Below are 15,385 nucleotides of genomic sequence, written 5' to 3' on the forward strand. Positions count from 1 at the left end.
TAAGTGATTACTGTATAATTGATATTAAAGTCATGTCTAATGTGCAATTACCAAACATGTCCTCTTTCACATACTTTATTCACAGCAATCATTGTCACTTTTGTCATCCCCAGGCAGTAAGTTGGGCATATACAACCATCATCTGTGCATCACTTTTCCCTTGTTAATCAACTACAAACATTTTATAACTGCCTTAATTTTGCTGGACTCCAGGAAGAGTAGCTAATGGGGATCCATAATAACTATAAAATACAACACAAAATCAAGAATTGGCATGCTCAACTCAAGAGTTCAAATAAGTCTTTGGGTGCAGGGTCCAAAAGGCATATAAACTAGAAAAGGAAAACAGGCATTCAGCAAAATAGTTTAAGTTTTAATGTTCTTTAGTAGCAGCAGCAGCAGTCAAACAAACTGACATCTTTCTATGACACTGATAGCGTTCACTAAAGCTGTCTGCAGTGCATGAGAAGGGTTGAGTTCTCCAGAGGAAGAATGAGAGGTTGTGGACATGTGCACATGCTTACAAACAGGAGCTACACGCTGCTTTTAATACATTACTGCATTCATGGGACCTTTTACTCCCTCTCAGTAGTTCAGGGAGTTTCCACCATCTGGTCTCAATCACTGTTGGAAACAAACCAATTCAAAACACAGTTGGGCCGGGAAAAAAATACTATATACAATCTATTACACATATGGATGCAATAAAAAAAAACAGAGCACAATTTAAACATTTTTTAAAATTCATGTTACCTTGAATATAAAGTCCATTCTTCTCATAGTCTGGTTGGCAAACTGGTCAATGACCCTCTCATACCAGTGAGGATTCTTCTGTAGTGATTTAAGAATTCTCCTTTCTATAGATAGGATTGCCAGGTTCCTGAGTCGCTCTTGTCCCATGGTGTTCCTTGTGTAGCTTTTCAGCCTCTTCAGACGAGAGAATCTGCTCTCCACGCCCGCTGACGTTGCCCCTATAGTTGCAACTAGGCACATGAGCCGGTACACCTCAGGCATCACTTCATTCAAACCACACCCCTTGAAATGCAAGATTCTGTCACACAGTTTTCGACTGTTCCCTTGAAGCTCCTCTCCACAGTAGAACACTTGCAGCTCATTTTTCAGTTTTTCCATGTTAAAAAAACAGCCATAGCTCTGGGACAGGCTTTCCATTGCATTTGTAGGGAATTCACTCCGGAATGACTCAAATTTCTCATCATCTAACAACTCCATGTATCTCCTGCTGTCCAGGCTTTGGAACCTCTGTGCTATTTGTGTCTTGATGTTGTCATGGATTGAATCGTACAGTGATTTGTACGTCTGCATTACATCCTGAGTGCCCTGCCTCTGCTTACTTCTGTGCGTCAACTCTGGATCATCTGTCATGTTCGAAGCCTTCTGATATATAGCACTAAATTCTTCTTCAGATTTGTGCTCCTCTATCTTGAGTAAAATATTCTCAATCCTCCTCTTACAAAATTCTACATCCATGGCATTCTGTTGCACACTGTCAAAAACCACATCTGTGCAAGCAAATATATATTCAAAAGTGAGAAGTAAAAAAATAAAATGAAAATCTTCCAACTGTGTCTTGAAACCATTTGCATCGAAAATCGTGTCATCATCCATTTTAGGATGCTCTGTGATACTTGTGAATGTGTCCAACAGATGCTCAAAGTTTTTTGCCACCGTGTTAACTACTCTGGACGTGAAATTCCAATGCGTTGGTGCGTTTTTTGGCAAACTTGCACAAGCAGCCTTTTCTAGCAGCATTCTATTGGTGGACTTACAAAAAAAAGTTGCGAAGCCACCCAGTGTGGCAAAGAAAACCTTGGTCTTGGGCATGGACTTCACGCTCTGGCTTAATACGGAGTTGAGGGGATGTGCATAGCAATGCACAAAGGTGGCGCTCGGCGCTACAGCTCTTACTTTTGCTTGCAGACTATTTAAATCAGAAGCCATTACAGCAGCGCCATCATATGTTTGAGCGACTAATTTCTCCACAAAGTTAAACTCTGACATCTCCGAATTCACTAGATCAAACACAGACTGTGCATCTCGCCCAGCTGACACATCAAAGTAGCCCAAGAAACGCTCCTGGACACACCCCCGATCATCCACATACCTGACAATGACAGACAACTGCGAATGGTCTGTAGTTTCATCCATTTGCCATGAGAAAAATGGAGCAGCGTCAACTTCGCTTTTAATCTCACTTTTAATTGATGATGCAATAGCAGTTATCAAGTCGTTCTGAATTGTTCTTGACATTCCAGTGAACACAGTTGAAGATTCCATATGCTGAGCAAGTAAAGCATCATACCGCGCGATTACCTCTGCCAATTCCCTGTAGTTGCCTTTGTTAGCGGAACTTTCCGTCTCATCGTGTCCCCTAAAAGCCAACTCTTGCATGCCTAAGTATGCAATGCTGTCAATGAGGCGTTTGAGAACATCCCTGTTTCTTCGGACCTTCTCGTTGTGTTGCGCAGCTTGAATACGCAGGCCTTCATTGAGTGAGTGATTGGCACGATGGCTCGGCTGTCCCAAAAGCTTGAGTTTCGCGTAGGAGTTGAGATGCTCCCGGCTTTCGTCATGCCGTTTAGCTGAACGGTCAATGTTCTTTAGGTCACTGAACCCCCCTTTAGCCCAAGGCTCAAACGTTCCAAAGAGCAGACAAGGCCAGCAATACAAGCGGCTTGATGAAAGACTACCTGTTAGCCATTGATACTTTTTATACCAGTTGGTATTGAACGCCCTCCTCACTTTGTCATCCTTCCTTATGTACTTGATTTCAGGCAGAGGTCGACCCTCGGTTTTAATTCGCACCCTTTCTGTGGACTCCAAAGAATGAAATGGGGTCTTCAACAAAAAATCCACAATGTTGTCAGAATTCGCGACCTGGCAGGTGTGTACAAGTAGCTGCTGTGGTGTGTGGAACATGCAACTGCAGTGGGGGCAGCTGTGTGAGGGGGCGTACACTTTCATTTCTGTCTTAACCACTCTGATTTCAGAATCATGCTCAGTCTTAATTTCCGTCGTTCCTTGGCTAATGTAAACAGAATCTGTTTCGGTCTTGGTTTTGATGGTTCCAGAATCCTGGTGGAGTGCTCTAGAATCCAAGTGACAATTTGATCTGATTCCGTTATGTTCCTCACTTGTTTCATGCACTTCAAAGTCTGTTTCCTCCTCTTTGATTTGGATGATGTTGAAAGTAAACCCATTACTGCTGAGAGAGTGGGCTTGGCCAATGTCTGAATCTTCTCTACTGGAGTCAACATCATCTGACTGTGTTTCACAATCCGTTTTGATGTGGTCACGATGACTTCTAGTCATCTTGGTTTTATTGCGTTGCTTTTTCCCAGGTTTGATCTTAATCTTGTCGATTGGTTATTGTCTACACCTTCCTCTTCATTTGCATTCTGCGAAAAAAAAAGACTTGATTTGAATAAACATCACCCTTGCAGAGACACCAGGTCAGGAATCATCATGACAATCATCTTATCCAACACCACAAAGTAAAACAAACAGGCTGGTACATACTAAGGAGAGCATTTGGTTACAACATACATTTTTACATAGCTAATCGATGGGTGAATAAATAGCTAGCAAGCGATGTTACTCCTTAGTCCATGGACCTTACATGTTGTTTAAAGGGCGAATTGGCTCTGGAATTCAAAACAGCCAAATACTCATAAACGTGAATAGATTCTTAATTGCGGTACGGTTCTAGAAACATAAATCCCTCTACTTTCATCTCACATCAAAATAAGTTCACAAATGCAAAATATACACTTACTGTAAGCTAATTAGCACAGGTAGTCGACTGTCTTTCGTAAACAAGCGCTGTAACATGGAAATATGGCCGTGTGGGGAACACTAACCCTATAAAAAAGGTGTGTATCAATTTAACCTTTGGGTTTTTGAAAATTATATCTTGCCAATATGAAAGAGAAGGTCCTTATGCTTCCAAAACCGTACCGCAAGTGATGCGTGTCAAAATGTTCAGGCCGAGCGTCACTGCTCTTAACAAAAACTACCCACTACAGAAGACACCTTAGTCCAATTACTATTTTAATGTGTAATGCAGAGCCATACACAGTGCATTCAGAAAGTACTCACACTCCTTTACCTATTCCACATTTTGTTGTGATACAGACTACATTTTTTATTGATTCAATTGAGATTGTGTAAATGATCTACACACACTACCCCATAATGTCAAAGTGGACTTTGTTTGGTAGATTTAAATTATTAATTTAAAACTTATGTGCTTAACAAATCACATAAGTTGCATGGACTCATTCCGTGTTCAACAATAGTAGTTAACATGATTTTTGAATAACTCCTCCATCTCTGTACCCCACACATACAGTTGCCTGTAAGGTCCCTCAATCGAGTAATGAATTTCAAGCACAGATTCAACCACAACGACCAGCAAGGTTTTCCAATGCCTCGCAAAGAAGGGCACCAATTGGTAGATGTGTAAAAAATAAAAAAAGTCGCTGCTGAATATCCCTTTGAGCATGGTGAAGTTATTAATTAGGCTTTGGAAGGTGTGTCAATACACCCAGTCAATACAAAGATTCAGGCGTCCTTCCAAACTCAGTTGTCAGAGAGGAAGGAAGCTGCTCAGGGATTTCACCATGAGGCCAATGACTTTAAAACAGCTACTGAGTTTAATGGATGGATCAACAACATTGTAGTTACTCCACAATACTAACCTAAATGACAGAGTGAAAGGAATGAAGCCTGTACAGATTAAAAATATTCCAAAACATGCACCCTGTTTGCAAGTAATACTTAAGTAATACTGCAAAAAAAACATGACGAAGAAATATACTTCTTGTCCTGAATAGATAGCGTTATAAACTCAGCAAAAAAAGAAATATCCGACCTCCCGGGTGGCGCAGTGGTCTAGGGCACTGCATCGCAGTGCTAGCTGCGCCACCAGAGTCTCTGGGTTCGCTCCCAGGCTCTGTCACAGCCGGCCGCGACCGGGAGGTCCGTGGGGCGACGCACAATTGGCCTAGCGTCGTCCGGGTTAGGGAGGGTTTGGCCGGTAGGGATATCCTTGTCTCATCGCGCTCCAGCGACTCCTGTGGCGGGCCGGGCGCAGTGCGCGCTAACCAAGGGGGCCAGGTGCACAGTGTTTCCTCCGACACATTGGTGCGGCTGGCTTCCGGGTTGGAGGCGCGCTGTGTTAAGAAGCAGTGCGGCTTGGTTGGGTTGTGCTTCGGAGGACGCGTGGCTTTCGACCTTCGTCTCTCCCGAGCCCATACGGGAGTTGTAGCGATGAGACAAGATAGTAATTACTAGCGATTGGATACCCCGAAAATTGGGGAGAAAAGGGGCAAAAATTTATTTAAAAAAAAGAAATAAAAAAAAAAGAAACATTCCTTTTTCAGGACCCTGTCTTTCAAAGATAATTCGTAAAAATCCAAATAACTTCACAGATCTTCATTGTAAAGGGTTCAAACACTGCTTCCCATGCTTTTTCAATTAACCATAAACAATTAATGAACATGCACTTGTGGAACAGTCATTAAGACACTAACAGCTTACAGATGGTAGGCAATTAAGGTCACAGTTATGAAAACTTAGGACACTAAAGAGGCCTTTCTACTGACTCTGAAAAACACCAAAAGAAAGATGCCCAGGGTCCCTGCTCATCTGCGTGAACGTGCCTTAGGCATGCTGCAAGGAGGCATGAGGACTGCAGATGTGGCCAGGGCAATAAATTGCAATGTCCGTACTGTGAGACGCCTAAGACAGCGCAACAGGGAGACAGGACGGACAGCTGATCGTCCTCGAAGTGGCAGACCATGTGTAACAACACCTGCACAGGATTGGTACATCCGAACATCACACCTGCGGGACAGGTACAGGATGGCAACAACAACTGCCTGAGTTACACCAGGAACGCACAATCCCTCCATCAGTGCTCAGATTGTCCGCAATAGGCTGAGAGAGGCTGGACTGAGGGCTTGTAGGCCTGTTGTAAGGCTGGTCCTCACCAGACATCACCGGCAACAATGTTGCCTATGGGCACAAACCCACCGTCACTGGACCAGACAGGACTGGAAAAATGTGCTCTTCACTGACGAGTCACAGTTTTGTCTCACCAGGGGTGATGGTCGGATTTGCGTTTATCGTCAAAGGAATGAGCGTTAAGCCGAGGCCGGTACTCTGGAGCGGGATCGATTTGGAGGTGGAGGGTCCGTCATGGTCTGGGGCGGTGTGTCACAGCATGAGCTTGTTGTCATTGCAGGCAATCTCAATGCTGTGCGTTACAGGGAAGACATCCTCCTACCTCATGTGGTACCCTTCCTGCAGGCTCATCCTAACATGACCCTCCAGCATGACAATGCCACCAGCCATACTGCTGGTTCTGTGCATGATTTCCTGCAAGACAGGAATGTCAGCGTTCTGCCATGGCCAGCGAAGAGCTCGGATCTCAATCCCATTGAGCACATCTGGGACCTGTCGGATCGGAGAGTGAGGGCTAGGGCCATTCCCCACAGAAATGTCAGGGAACTTGCAGGTGCCTTGGTGGAAGAGTGGGGTAACATCTCACAGCAAGAACTGGCAAATCTGGTGCAGTCCATGAGGAGGAGATGCACTGCAGTACTTAACGCAGCTGGTGTCCACACCAGATACTGACTGTTACTTTTGATTTTGACCTGCCTCTTTGTTCAGGGACATATTATTCCATTTCTGTTAGTCACATGTCTGTGGCACTTGTTCAGTTTATGTCTCAGTTGTTGAATCTTATGTTCATACAAATATTTACACATGTTAAGTTTGCTGAAATAAACACAGTTGACAGTGAGGACGTTTCTTTTTTTGCTGAGTTTATGTTTGGGACATATCCAACATCACTGAGTACCACTCTTCATATTTTCAAGCATGGTGGTGGTGGCTGCATCATGTTATGGGCATGCTTGTCATCTGCAAGGAGTAGGGAGTTTTGGGGGGATTATAAACAGAATACAGCTATAAGCACAGGCAAAATCCTAGAGGAGAACCTGGTTCAGACTGCTTTCTAACAGACATTAGGAGCCAAATGTATCTTTCAGCGGGACAATAACCTAAAACACAAGGCCTAATCTACACTGGAGTTTCCTACCAAGACGACATTTAATGTTCCAGAGTGGCCTAGTAAGTTTTGAAAAACGATGGCAAGACTTGAAAATGACTGTCTAAAAATGAAAAATAATCAACATGACAGAGCTTGAAAACCTTTAAGAATAATGGGCAAATATTGTACAATCCAGGTATGCAAAGCTCTCAGAGACTTACCAAAAATTACTCACAGCTGTAATCACAGCCAAAGGTGCATCTACAAACTATTGACTCAGGGAAGTGAATATTTATGTAAATTATATTTCTGTTGTTAATTTTCAATACATTTACAAACATTTCTAAAAACACATTTTCACTATGTCATTCTAAGCTATTGTGTGTAGATGGGTGAGGGAAAAAATATATTTAATCCATTTTGAATTCAGGCTGTAACACAATAAATGTGGAATAAGTTAAGGGGTATGAATACTTTCTGAAGACACTGTGTGTGTGTGTATATATATATATATATATATATATATATATATATATATATATATATATACAGACAGATGCTGGCACTAAGACCCCAGTCAGTCAGTATAAGGAAATAAGCAAACAGGAAACTGCTCACCCAGAGGCGGTGCTCCTAGTGGCTGGGGACTTTAATGCAGGGAAACTTAAATCAGTTCTACCAAATTTCTATCAACATGTTAAATGTGCATCCAGAGGAAAAAAAAATCTAGATCACCTGTACTCCACACACAGAGACGCGTACAAAGCTCTCCCTCGCCCTCCATTTGGTAAATCCGACCACAACTCTATCCTCCTGATTCCTGCTTACAAGCAAAAATTATAGCAGGAAGCACCAGTGACTCAGTCTATAAAAAAGTGGTCAGATGAAGCAGATGATAAACTACAGGACTGTTTTGCTATCACAGACTGGAACATGTTCCCGGATTCTTCTGATGGCATTGAGGAGTACACCACATCAGTTACTGGCTTTATCAATAAGTGCATCGAGGACGTCGTCCCCACAGTGACTGTACGTACATACCCCAACCAGAAGCCATGGATAACAGGCAACATTCGCACTGAGCTAAATGGTAGAGCTACCGCTTTCAAGGTGCGGGACTCTAACCCAGAAGCTTATAAGAAATCCTGCTATGCCCTGCGACGAACCACCAAACAGGCAAAGCGTCAATACAGGCTAACATTGAATCATACTACACCGGCTCCGATGCTCGTCTTATGTGGCAGGGCTTGCAAACTGTTACATACTACAAAAGGGAAGCACAGCCGCGAGCTGCCCAGTAACACGAGCCTACCAGACGAGCTAAATCACTTCTATGCTCGCTTCGAGGCAAGCAACACTGAGGCATGCATGAGAGCATCAGCTGTTCCGGACGACTGTGTGATCACGCTCTCCGTAGCCGACGTGAGTAAGACGTTTAAATAGGTCAACATACACAAGGCTGCGGGGCCAGACGGATTACCAGGACGTGTGCTCCGGGCATGTGCTGACCAACTGGCAGGTGTCTTCACTGACATTTTCAACATGTCCCTGATTGAGTCTGTAATACCAACATGTTTCAAGCAGACCACCATAGTCCATGTGCCCAAGAACACAAAGGCAACCTGCCTAAATGACTACAGACCCGTAGCACTCACATCCGTAGCCATGGAGTGCTTTGAAAAGTTGGTAATGGCTCACATCAACACCATTATCCCAGAAACGCTAGACCCACTCCAATTTGCATACCGCCCAAACAGATCCACAGATGATGCCATCTCTATTGCACTCCACACTGCCCTAACCCACCAGGACAAAATGAACACTTATGTGAGAATGCTATTCATTGACTACAGCTCAGCATTCAACACCATAGTGCCCTCAAAGCTCATCACTAAGCTAAGGATCCTGGGACTAAACACCTCCCTCTGCAACTTGATCCTGGACTTCCTGACGGGCCGCCCCCAGGTGGTGAGGGAGGTAGCAACACATCTGCCATGCTGATCCTCAACACTGGAGCTCCCCAGGGGTGCGTGCTCAGTCCCCTCCTGTACTCCCTGTTAACTCACGACTGCGTGTCCAGGCATTACTTCAACACCATCATTAAGTTTACAGATGTGAACAGTGGTAAGCCTGATCACCGACAACGACGAGACAGCCTATAGGGAGGAGGTCAGAGAACTGGCCGGGTGGTGCCAGAATAACAACCTATCCCTCAACGTAACCAAGACTAAGGAGATGATTGTGGACTACAGGAACAGGAGGACCAAGCACGCCCCCATTCTCATCGACGGGGCTGTAGTGGAGCAGGTTGAAAGCTTCAAGTTCCTTGGTGTCCACATCAACAACAAACTAGAATGGTCCAAACACACCAAGACAGTCGTGAAGGGGGCACGACAAAGCCTATTCCCCCTCAGGAAACTACAAATATTTGGCATGGGTCCTGAGATCCTCAAAAGGTTCTACAGCTGCAACATTGAGAGCATCCTGACTGGTTGCATCACTGCCTGGTATGGCAATTGCTCGGCCTCTGACCGCAAGGCACTACGGAGGGTAGTGCGTACGGCCCAGTACATCACTGGGGCTAAGCTGCCTGCCATCTAGGATCTCTACACCAGGCGGTGTCAGAGGAAGGCCCTAAAAATGGTCAAAGACCCCAGCCACCCCAGTCATAGACAGACTGTTCTCTCTACTACCGCATGGCAAGCAGTACAGGAGTACCAAGTCCTGGACAAAAATAATTCTCAACAGTTTTTACCCCCAAGCCATAAGACTCCTGAACAGGTAATCAAATGGCTACCCGGACTATTTGCATTGTGTGCCCCTCAACCCCTCTTTTACGCTGCTGCTACTCTCTGTTTATCATATATGCATAGTCACTTTAACTAAACATTCATGTACATACTACCTCAATTGGGCCGACCAACCAGTGCTCCCGCACATTGGCTAACCGGGCTATCTATCTGCATTATGTCCCGCCATCCGCCACCCACCAACCCCTCTTTTACGCTACTGCTACTCTCTGTTCATCATATATGCATAGTCACTTTAACCATATCTACATGTATATACTACCTCAGTCAGCCTGACTAACCGGTGTCTGTATGTAGCCTCGCTACTTTTATAGCCTCGCTACTGTATATAGCCTGTCTTTTAACTGTTGTTTTATTTCTTTACTTACCTATTGTTCACCTCATACCTTTTTTGCACTATTGGTTAGAGCCTATAAGTAAGCATTTCACTGTAAGGTCTAACACCTGTTATAGTCGGTGCACATGACAAAAACTTTGATTTGAAGATGCTGGAGAAAACAAGTACAAAAGTATCTATATCCACAGTAAAACGAGTCCTATATCGACATAACCTGAAAGGCCGCTCAGCGAGGAAGGAGCCACTGCTCCAAAACCGGCATAAAAAAGCCAGACTACGGTTTGCAACTGCACATGGGGACAAAGATCGTACTTTTTGGAGAAATGTCCTCTGGTCTGATGAAACAAAAATTGAACCGTTTGGCAAAATGACCATTGTTATATTTGGAGGAAAAAGGGGGAGGCTTACAAGCCGAAGAACACCATCCCAACCGTGAAGCACGGGGGTGGCAGCATCATGTTGTGGGGGTGCTTTGCTGCAGTAGGGACTGGTGCACTTCACAAAAGAGATAGCATCATGAGGATGGAAAATTATGTGGATATATTGAAGCAATATCTCAAGACATCAGTCAGGAAGTTAAAGATTGGTCGCAAATAAACAATATCTTAACCGCCATCGATAAGAAACAATACTGTGCAGCCGTATTCATTGACCTGGCCAAGGCTTTCGACTCTGTCAATCACCACATCCTCATCGGCAGACTCGATAGCCTTGGCTTCTCAAATGATTGCCTCACCTGGTACACCAACTACTTCTCTGATAGAGTTCAGTGTGTCAAATCGGAGGGCCTGTTGTCCGGGCCTCTGGCAGTCTCTATGGGGGTGCCACAGGGTTCAATTCTTGGACCGACTCTCTTCTCTGTATACATCAATGATGTCGCTCTTGCTGCTGGTGAGTCTCTGATCCACCTCTACGCAGACGACACCATTCTGTATACCTCTGGCCCTTCTTTGGACACTGTTAACAACCCTCCAGACGAGCTTCAATGCCATACAACTCTCCTTCCGTGGCCTGCAATTGCTCTTAAATACAAGTAAAACTAAATGCATGCTCTTCAACCGATCGCTGCCTGCACCTGCCCGCCCGTCCAACATCCCTACTCTGGACGGTTCTGACTTAGAATATGTGGACAACTACAAATACCTAGGTGTCTGGTTAGACTGTAAACTCTCCTTCCAGACTCACATCAAACATCTCCAATACAAAGTTAAATCTAGAATTGGCTTCCTATTTCGCAACAAAGCATCCTTCACTCATGCTGCCAAACATACCCTTGTAAAACTGACCATCCTACCGATCCTCGACTTCGGCGATGTCATTTACAAAATAGCCTCCAATACCCTACTCAATAAATTGGATGCAGTCTATCACAGTGCCATCTGTTTTGTCACCAAAGCCCCATATACTACCCACCACTGCGACCTGTACGCTCTCGTTGGCTGGCCCTCGCTTCATACTCGTCGCCAAACCCACTGGCTCCAGGTCATCTACAAGACCCTGCTAGGTAAAGTCCCCCCTTATCTCAGCTCGCTGGTCACCATAGCAGCACCCACCTGTAGCACGCGCTCCAGCAGGTATATCTCTCTGGTCACCCTCAAAACCAATTCTTCCTTTGGCCGCCTCTCCTTCCAGTTCTCTGCTGCCAATGACTGGAACGAACTACAAAAATCTCTGAAACTGGAAACACTTATCTCCCTCACTAGCTTTAACTTCTCTAGGGTAGCATGCCCAAATTAAACTGCCTGCTTCTCGGGCCCAGAAGATATGATATGCATATAACTGGTAGATTTGGATAGAAAACACTCTAAAGTTTCCAAAACTGTTAAAATAGTGTCTGTGAGTATAACAGAACTGATTTGGTAGGCGAAAACCCGAGAAAAATCCATTCGGGAAGTAGTTTGTTTTTGGTTTTGTAGTTTTCTATTCAATGCCATTACAGTATCCATTGACTTAGGACTCAAATTGCAGTTCCTATGCCTTCCACTAGATGTCAACAGTCTTTAGAAATTGTTTCAGGCTTGTATTCTGAAAAATGAGGAAGTAAGAGCAGTCTGAATGAGTGGACCCTAAAGTGTCACAGAGCTTTTTCATGCGCTCGACCAAGAGAGTGCCTTTCTTGTTTACATTTTATATTGACGACGTTATTGTCCAGTTGAAATAGTATCGATTATTTAGGCTAAAAACAACCTGAGGATTGAATTGCAAACACATGATGATACACTCAGGGGTCAAGCCATTCAAATGCCAAGACTGCGGAAAGGATTTTGCCTTTTGAATATAAACATCATGTTTCTATGAACTTTACGGATACAATTTGTATTTTTTTTGTCTGCCTGTTTTGACTGCGTTTGAGCCTGTGGATTACTGAAGAAAACGCGCGAACAAAACTGAGGTTTTTGGATATAAAGAGACTTTATCGAACAAAAGGAACATTGATTGAGTAAATGAATGTCTGCTGAGTGCAACCATATGAAGATCATCAAATGTAAGGGATAAATTTTATCTCTATTTCTACTTGTGTAACTCTTCTACTTGGCTGGTTACTGTTTGTAATGATTTGTCTGCTGGGCTATGTTCTCAAATAATCGTAAGGTATGCTTTTGAGGTAAAGCATTTTTTAAATCTGACACCGTGGTTGGATTCACAAGAAGTTAATCTTTAAACCTAAGTAAAATATGTTTTGTTTTCTGAATTTTTATAATGAGTATTTCTGTACTTGGCGCCCAGCAGTTTCACTGGCTGTTGAAGACGTGGGACGCTAACGTCTCACGTACCCAAGAGAGGTTAAGCACCAGCTGTCAGAGCAGCTCACAGATTACTGCACCTGTACATAGCCCATCTATAATTTAGCCCAAACAACTACACCTCCCTCTACTGTATTTATTTAGCTCCTTTGCACCCCATTATTTCTATCTGTACTTTGCACATTCTTCCACTGCAAATCTACCATTCCAGTGTTTTACTTGCTATATTGTATTTACTTCGCCACCATGGCCTTTTTTTGCCTTTACCTCAATTATCTCACCTCATTTGCTCACATTGTATATAGACTTATTTTTCAACTGTATTATTGACTGTATGTTTGTTTTACTCCATGTGTACACTCTGTGTTGTTGTATGTGTCGAACTGCTTTGCTTTATCTTGGCCAGGTCGCGATTGTAAATGAGAACTTGTTCTCAACTTGCCTACCTGGTTAAATAAAGGTGAAAAAAAAATGGACAATGACCCCAAGCATACTTACAAAGTTGTGGCAAAATGGCTTAAGGACAACAAAGTCAAGGTATTGGAGTGGCCATCACAAAGCCCTGACCTCAATCCCATAGACAATTTGTGGGCAGAACTGAAAAAGTGTGTGCGAGCAAGGAGGCCAACAAACCTGACTCAGTTACACCAGCTCTGTCAGGAGGAATGGGCCAAAATTCACCCAACTTATTGTGGGAAGCTTGTGGAAGGCTACCCGAAACGTTTGACCCAAGTTAAACAATGTAAAGGCAATGCTACCAAATACTAACTGAGTGTATATAAACTTCTGACCCACTGGGAATGTGATGAAAGAAATGAAAGCTGAAATAAATAATTCTCTCTACTATTATTCTGACGTTTCACATTCTTAAAATAAAGTGGTGATCATAACTGACCTATGACAGGGAATTTTTACTAGGATTAAATGTCAGGAATTGTGAAAAACTGAGTTTAAATGTATTTGGCTAAGGTGTATGTAAACTTCTGACTTCAACTGTAGATACTACAGAGTCAATAAAATACTAGGCTGGTGGAAACACAATTCTGCCTTAGTAAACAGACTTAGGGTTTTGTCTTCGACATACCTTAATTGCACAAAATTATCATCACAGTACGAGTCATAATACCCATAAAACCTAGCAGTCAAACAAGGAAATGGTTCCAATTGTTTTTCCACCATACATTTTTCCCCATCGGGGATTATAGTAACTTCAAATATGGGCTTTGTTTCGTGTAAATTTACCCTGGCATGACGTTTTGATAACCATGTGAATCTCTCTAGGACAAGGTGACTTTTACCAATATATTCACCCCCTCCAAAATGAAATGTGTAGTCTTGCATATCTACTTTGATGCTAATTAGCAATTTTTGGATCTGATAGTAAATAGAGCTGAATATATTGATAAAAGTCACCTTGTCCAAAAGAGATTTACATGGTTATCAAAACGTCATGCCAGGGTAAGCTTCCACGAAACACATCCCTTATTTTAAGTGTTTCTACAATTCTCTATGGGAAAAATATATGGTGGAAAAACGATTTGAACCATTTCGCAGTTTGACCGCTAGGTTCTATTAGTGTTAGGACACCTTTACTGTGGGTCTCTACAACAACGGTCACCTGGACATACTACTATCAAAGACAGTAGCACCGAGTTTCTGTACTGTCTCAAATCATAGGTTTAACATACAGAGGAGAGCATTTGAAAACATCATACATTTTTACGTTATCATTGGGAGGTTAGTTAAGTTAGCTAGGTTGCATATCTTTCTGGGTCAGAAATGGACTCTCTTCGCCTGGCTAACGTTAGCTAGCAAGATTAGCTAGATAGCAGATAATGTAAGCTACTTTACTACTTTTGACGACTAGATATCACCCACCAAATACTGATTGTAAATATATTAACCATGAGAGGAACAAGTTTATGTTTCTCGTACAAATACTCACGAATAGAAAATAAAGTTTCGCTACTCCGGAAGAATTATGCGTTTCCTTACAGAGGAAGAGGCGAAGCGAGAGGCTTTACTCTCGTTAAAATCTGTCCGCGAGATAAATGTTTTGTTGTTGTATGGAGGTCTATGAGAGTGTCGAATTACGTGAGGCTTTTTTAAATCAAATATAAGTTTCGTAATGTTTAGGTTGTTACAAATGTACGGATATAAGTGGTTGCACGTGGCATTGCGGCAGCTAGGAGAAAAACGACTTAGTGCCCACGTTTATCTGCCCTCTCATTGGCTAGAATGGTCCCGCCTGTCTTCCTTCATTGAGGGTGGACATGTATTTCCATTGCTAGACCGGTCACTTGATTATCTTGTCAACATAATAGACTAGCTTTGCTTTTCTGCAGTTAAAACGTCACGGTACCTGACCAATCAAACAATGGCCCCTCGATTATATGGAAAAAATTAGAGGCTGTTGATT

General features: G+C 43.2%; 1 protein-coding gene across 2 annotated transcripts; it reads right to left on the bottom strand.

Moving 5' to 3' along the window:
* Positions 1 to 64: 64 nt before the first annotated feature.
* Positions 65 to 15,030, bottom strand: LOC120048777 (zinc finger MYM-type protein 1-like). 2 transcript variants are annotated; one of them, XM_038994986.1, is made up of 3 exons: positions 14,912 to 15,030; positions 754 to 3,416; positions 65 to 624 (listed from the first exon to the last, which is right to left on the bottom strand). In XM_038994986.1, the coding sequence occupies exons 2-3, from the start codon at positions 3,328 to 3,330 to the stop codon at positions 622 to 624; spliced, it is 2,580 nt and encodes an 859-aa protein (XP_038850914.1). In that variant the 5' UTR covers positions 3,331 to 3,416; positions 14,912 to 15,030; the 3' UTR covers positions 65 to 621. The 2 variants fall into 2 exon arrangements, with proteins under 2 accessions (XP_038850914.1, XP_038850915.1); XM_038994987.1 differs by lacking the exon at positions 14,912 to 15,030 and adding an exon at positions 11,776 to 11,792.
* Positions 15,031 to 15,385: the final 355 nt, after the last annotated feature.

The sequence above is a fragment of the Salvelinus namaycush genome, chromosome 5 (genome assembly GCF_016432855.1).
Source record: "Salvelinus namaycush isolate Seneca chromosome 5, SaNama_1.0, whole genome shotgun sequence".
Classification (NCBI taxonomy): domain Eukaryota; kingdom Metazoa; phylum Chordata; class Actinopteri; order Salmoniformes; family Salmonidae; genus Salvelinus; species Salvelinus namaycush.

Bases quoted from the DNA above. Each gene is read 5' to 3' on its own strand.
- LOC120048777 (XM_038994986.1), bottom strand. From the start codon at position 3,330: ATGACTAGAAGTCATCGTGACCACATCAAAACGGATTGTGAAACACAG.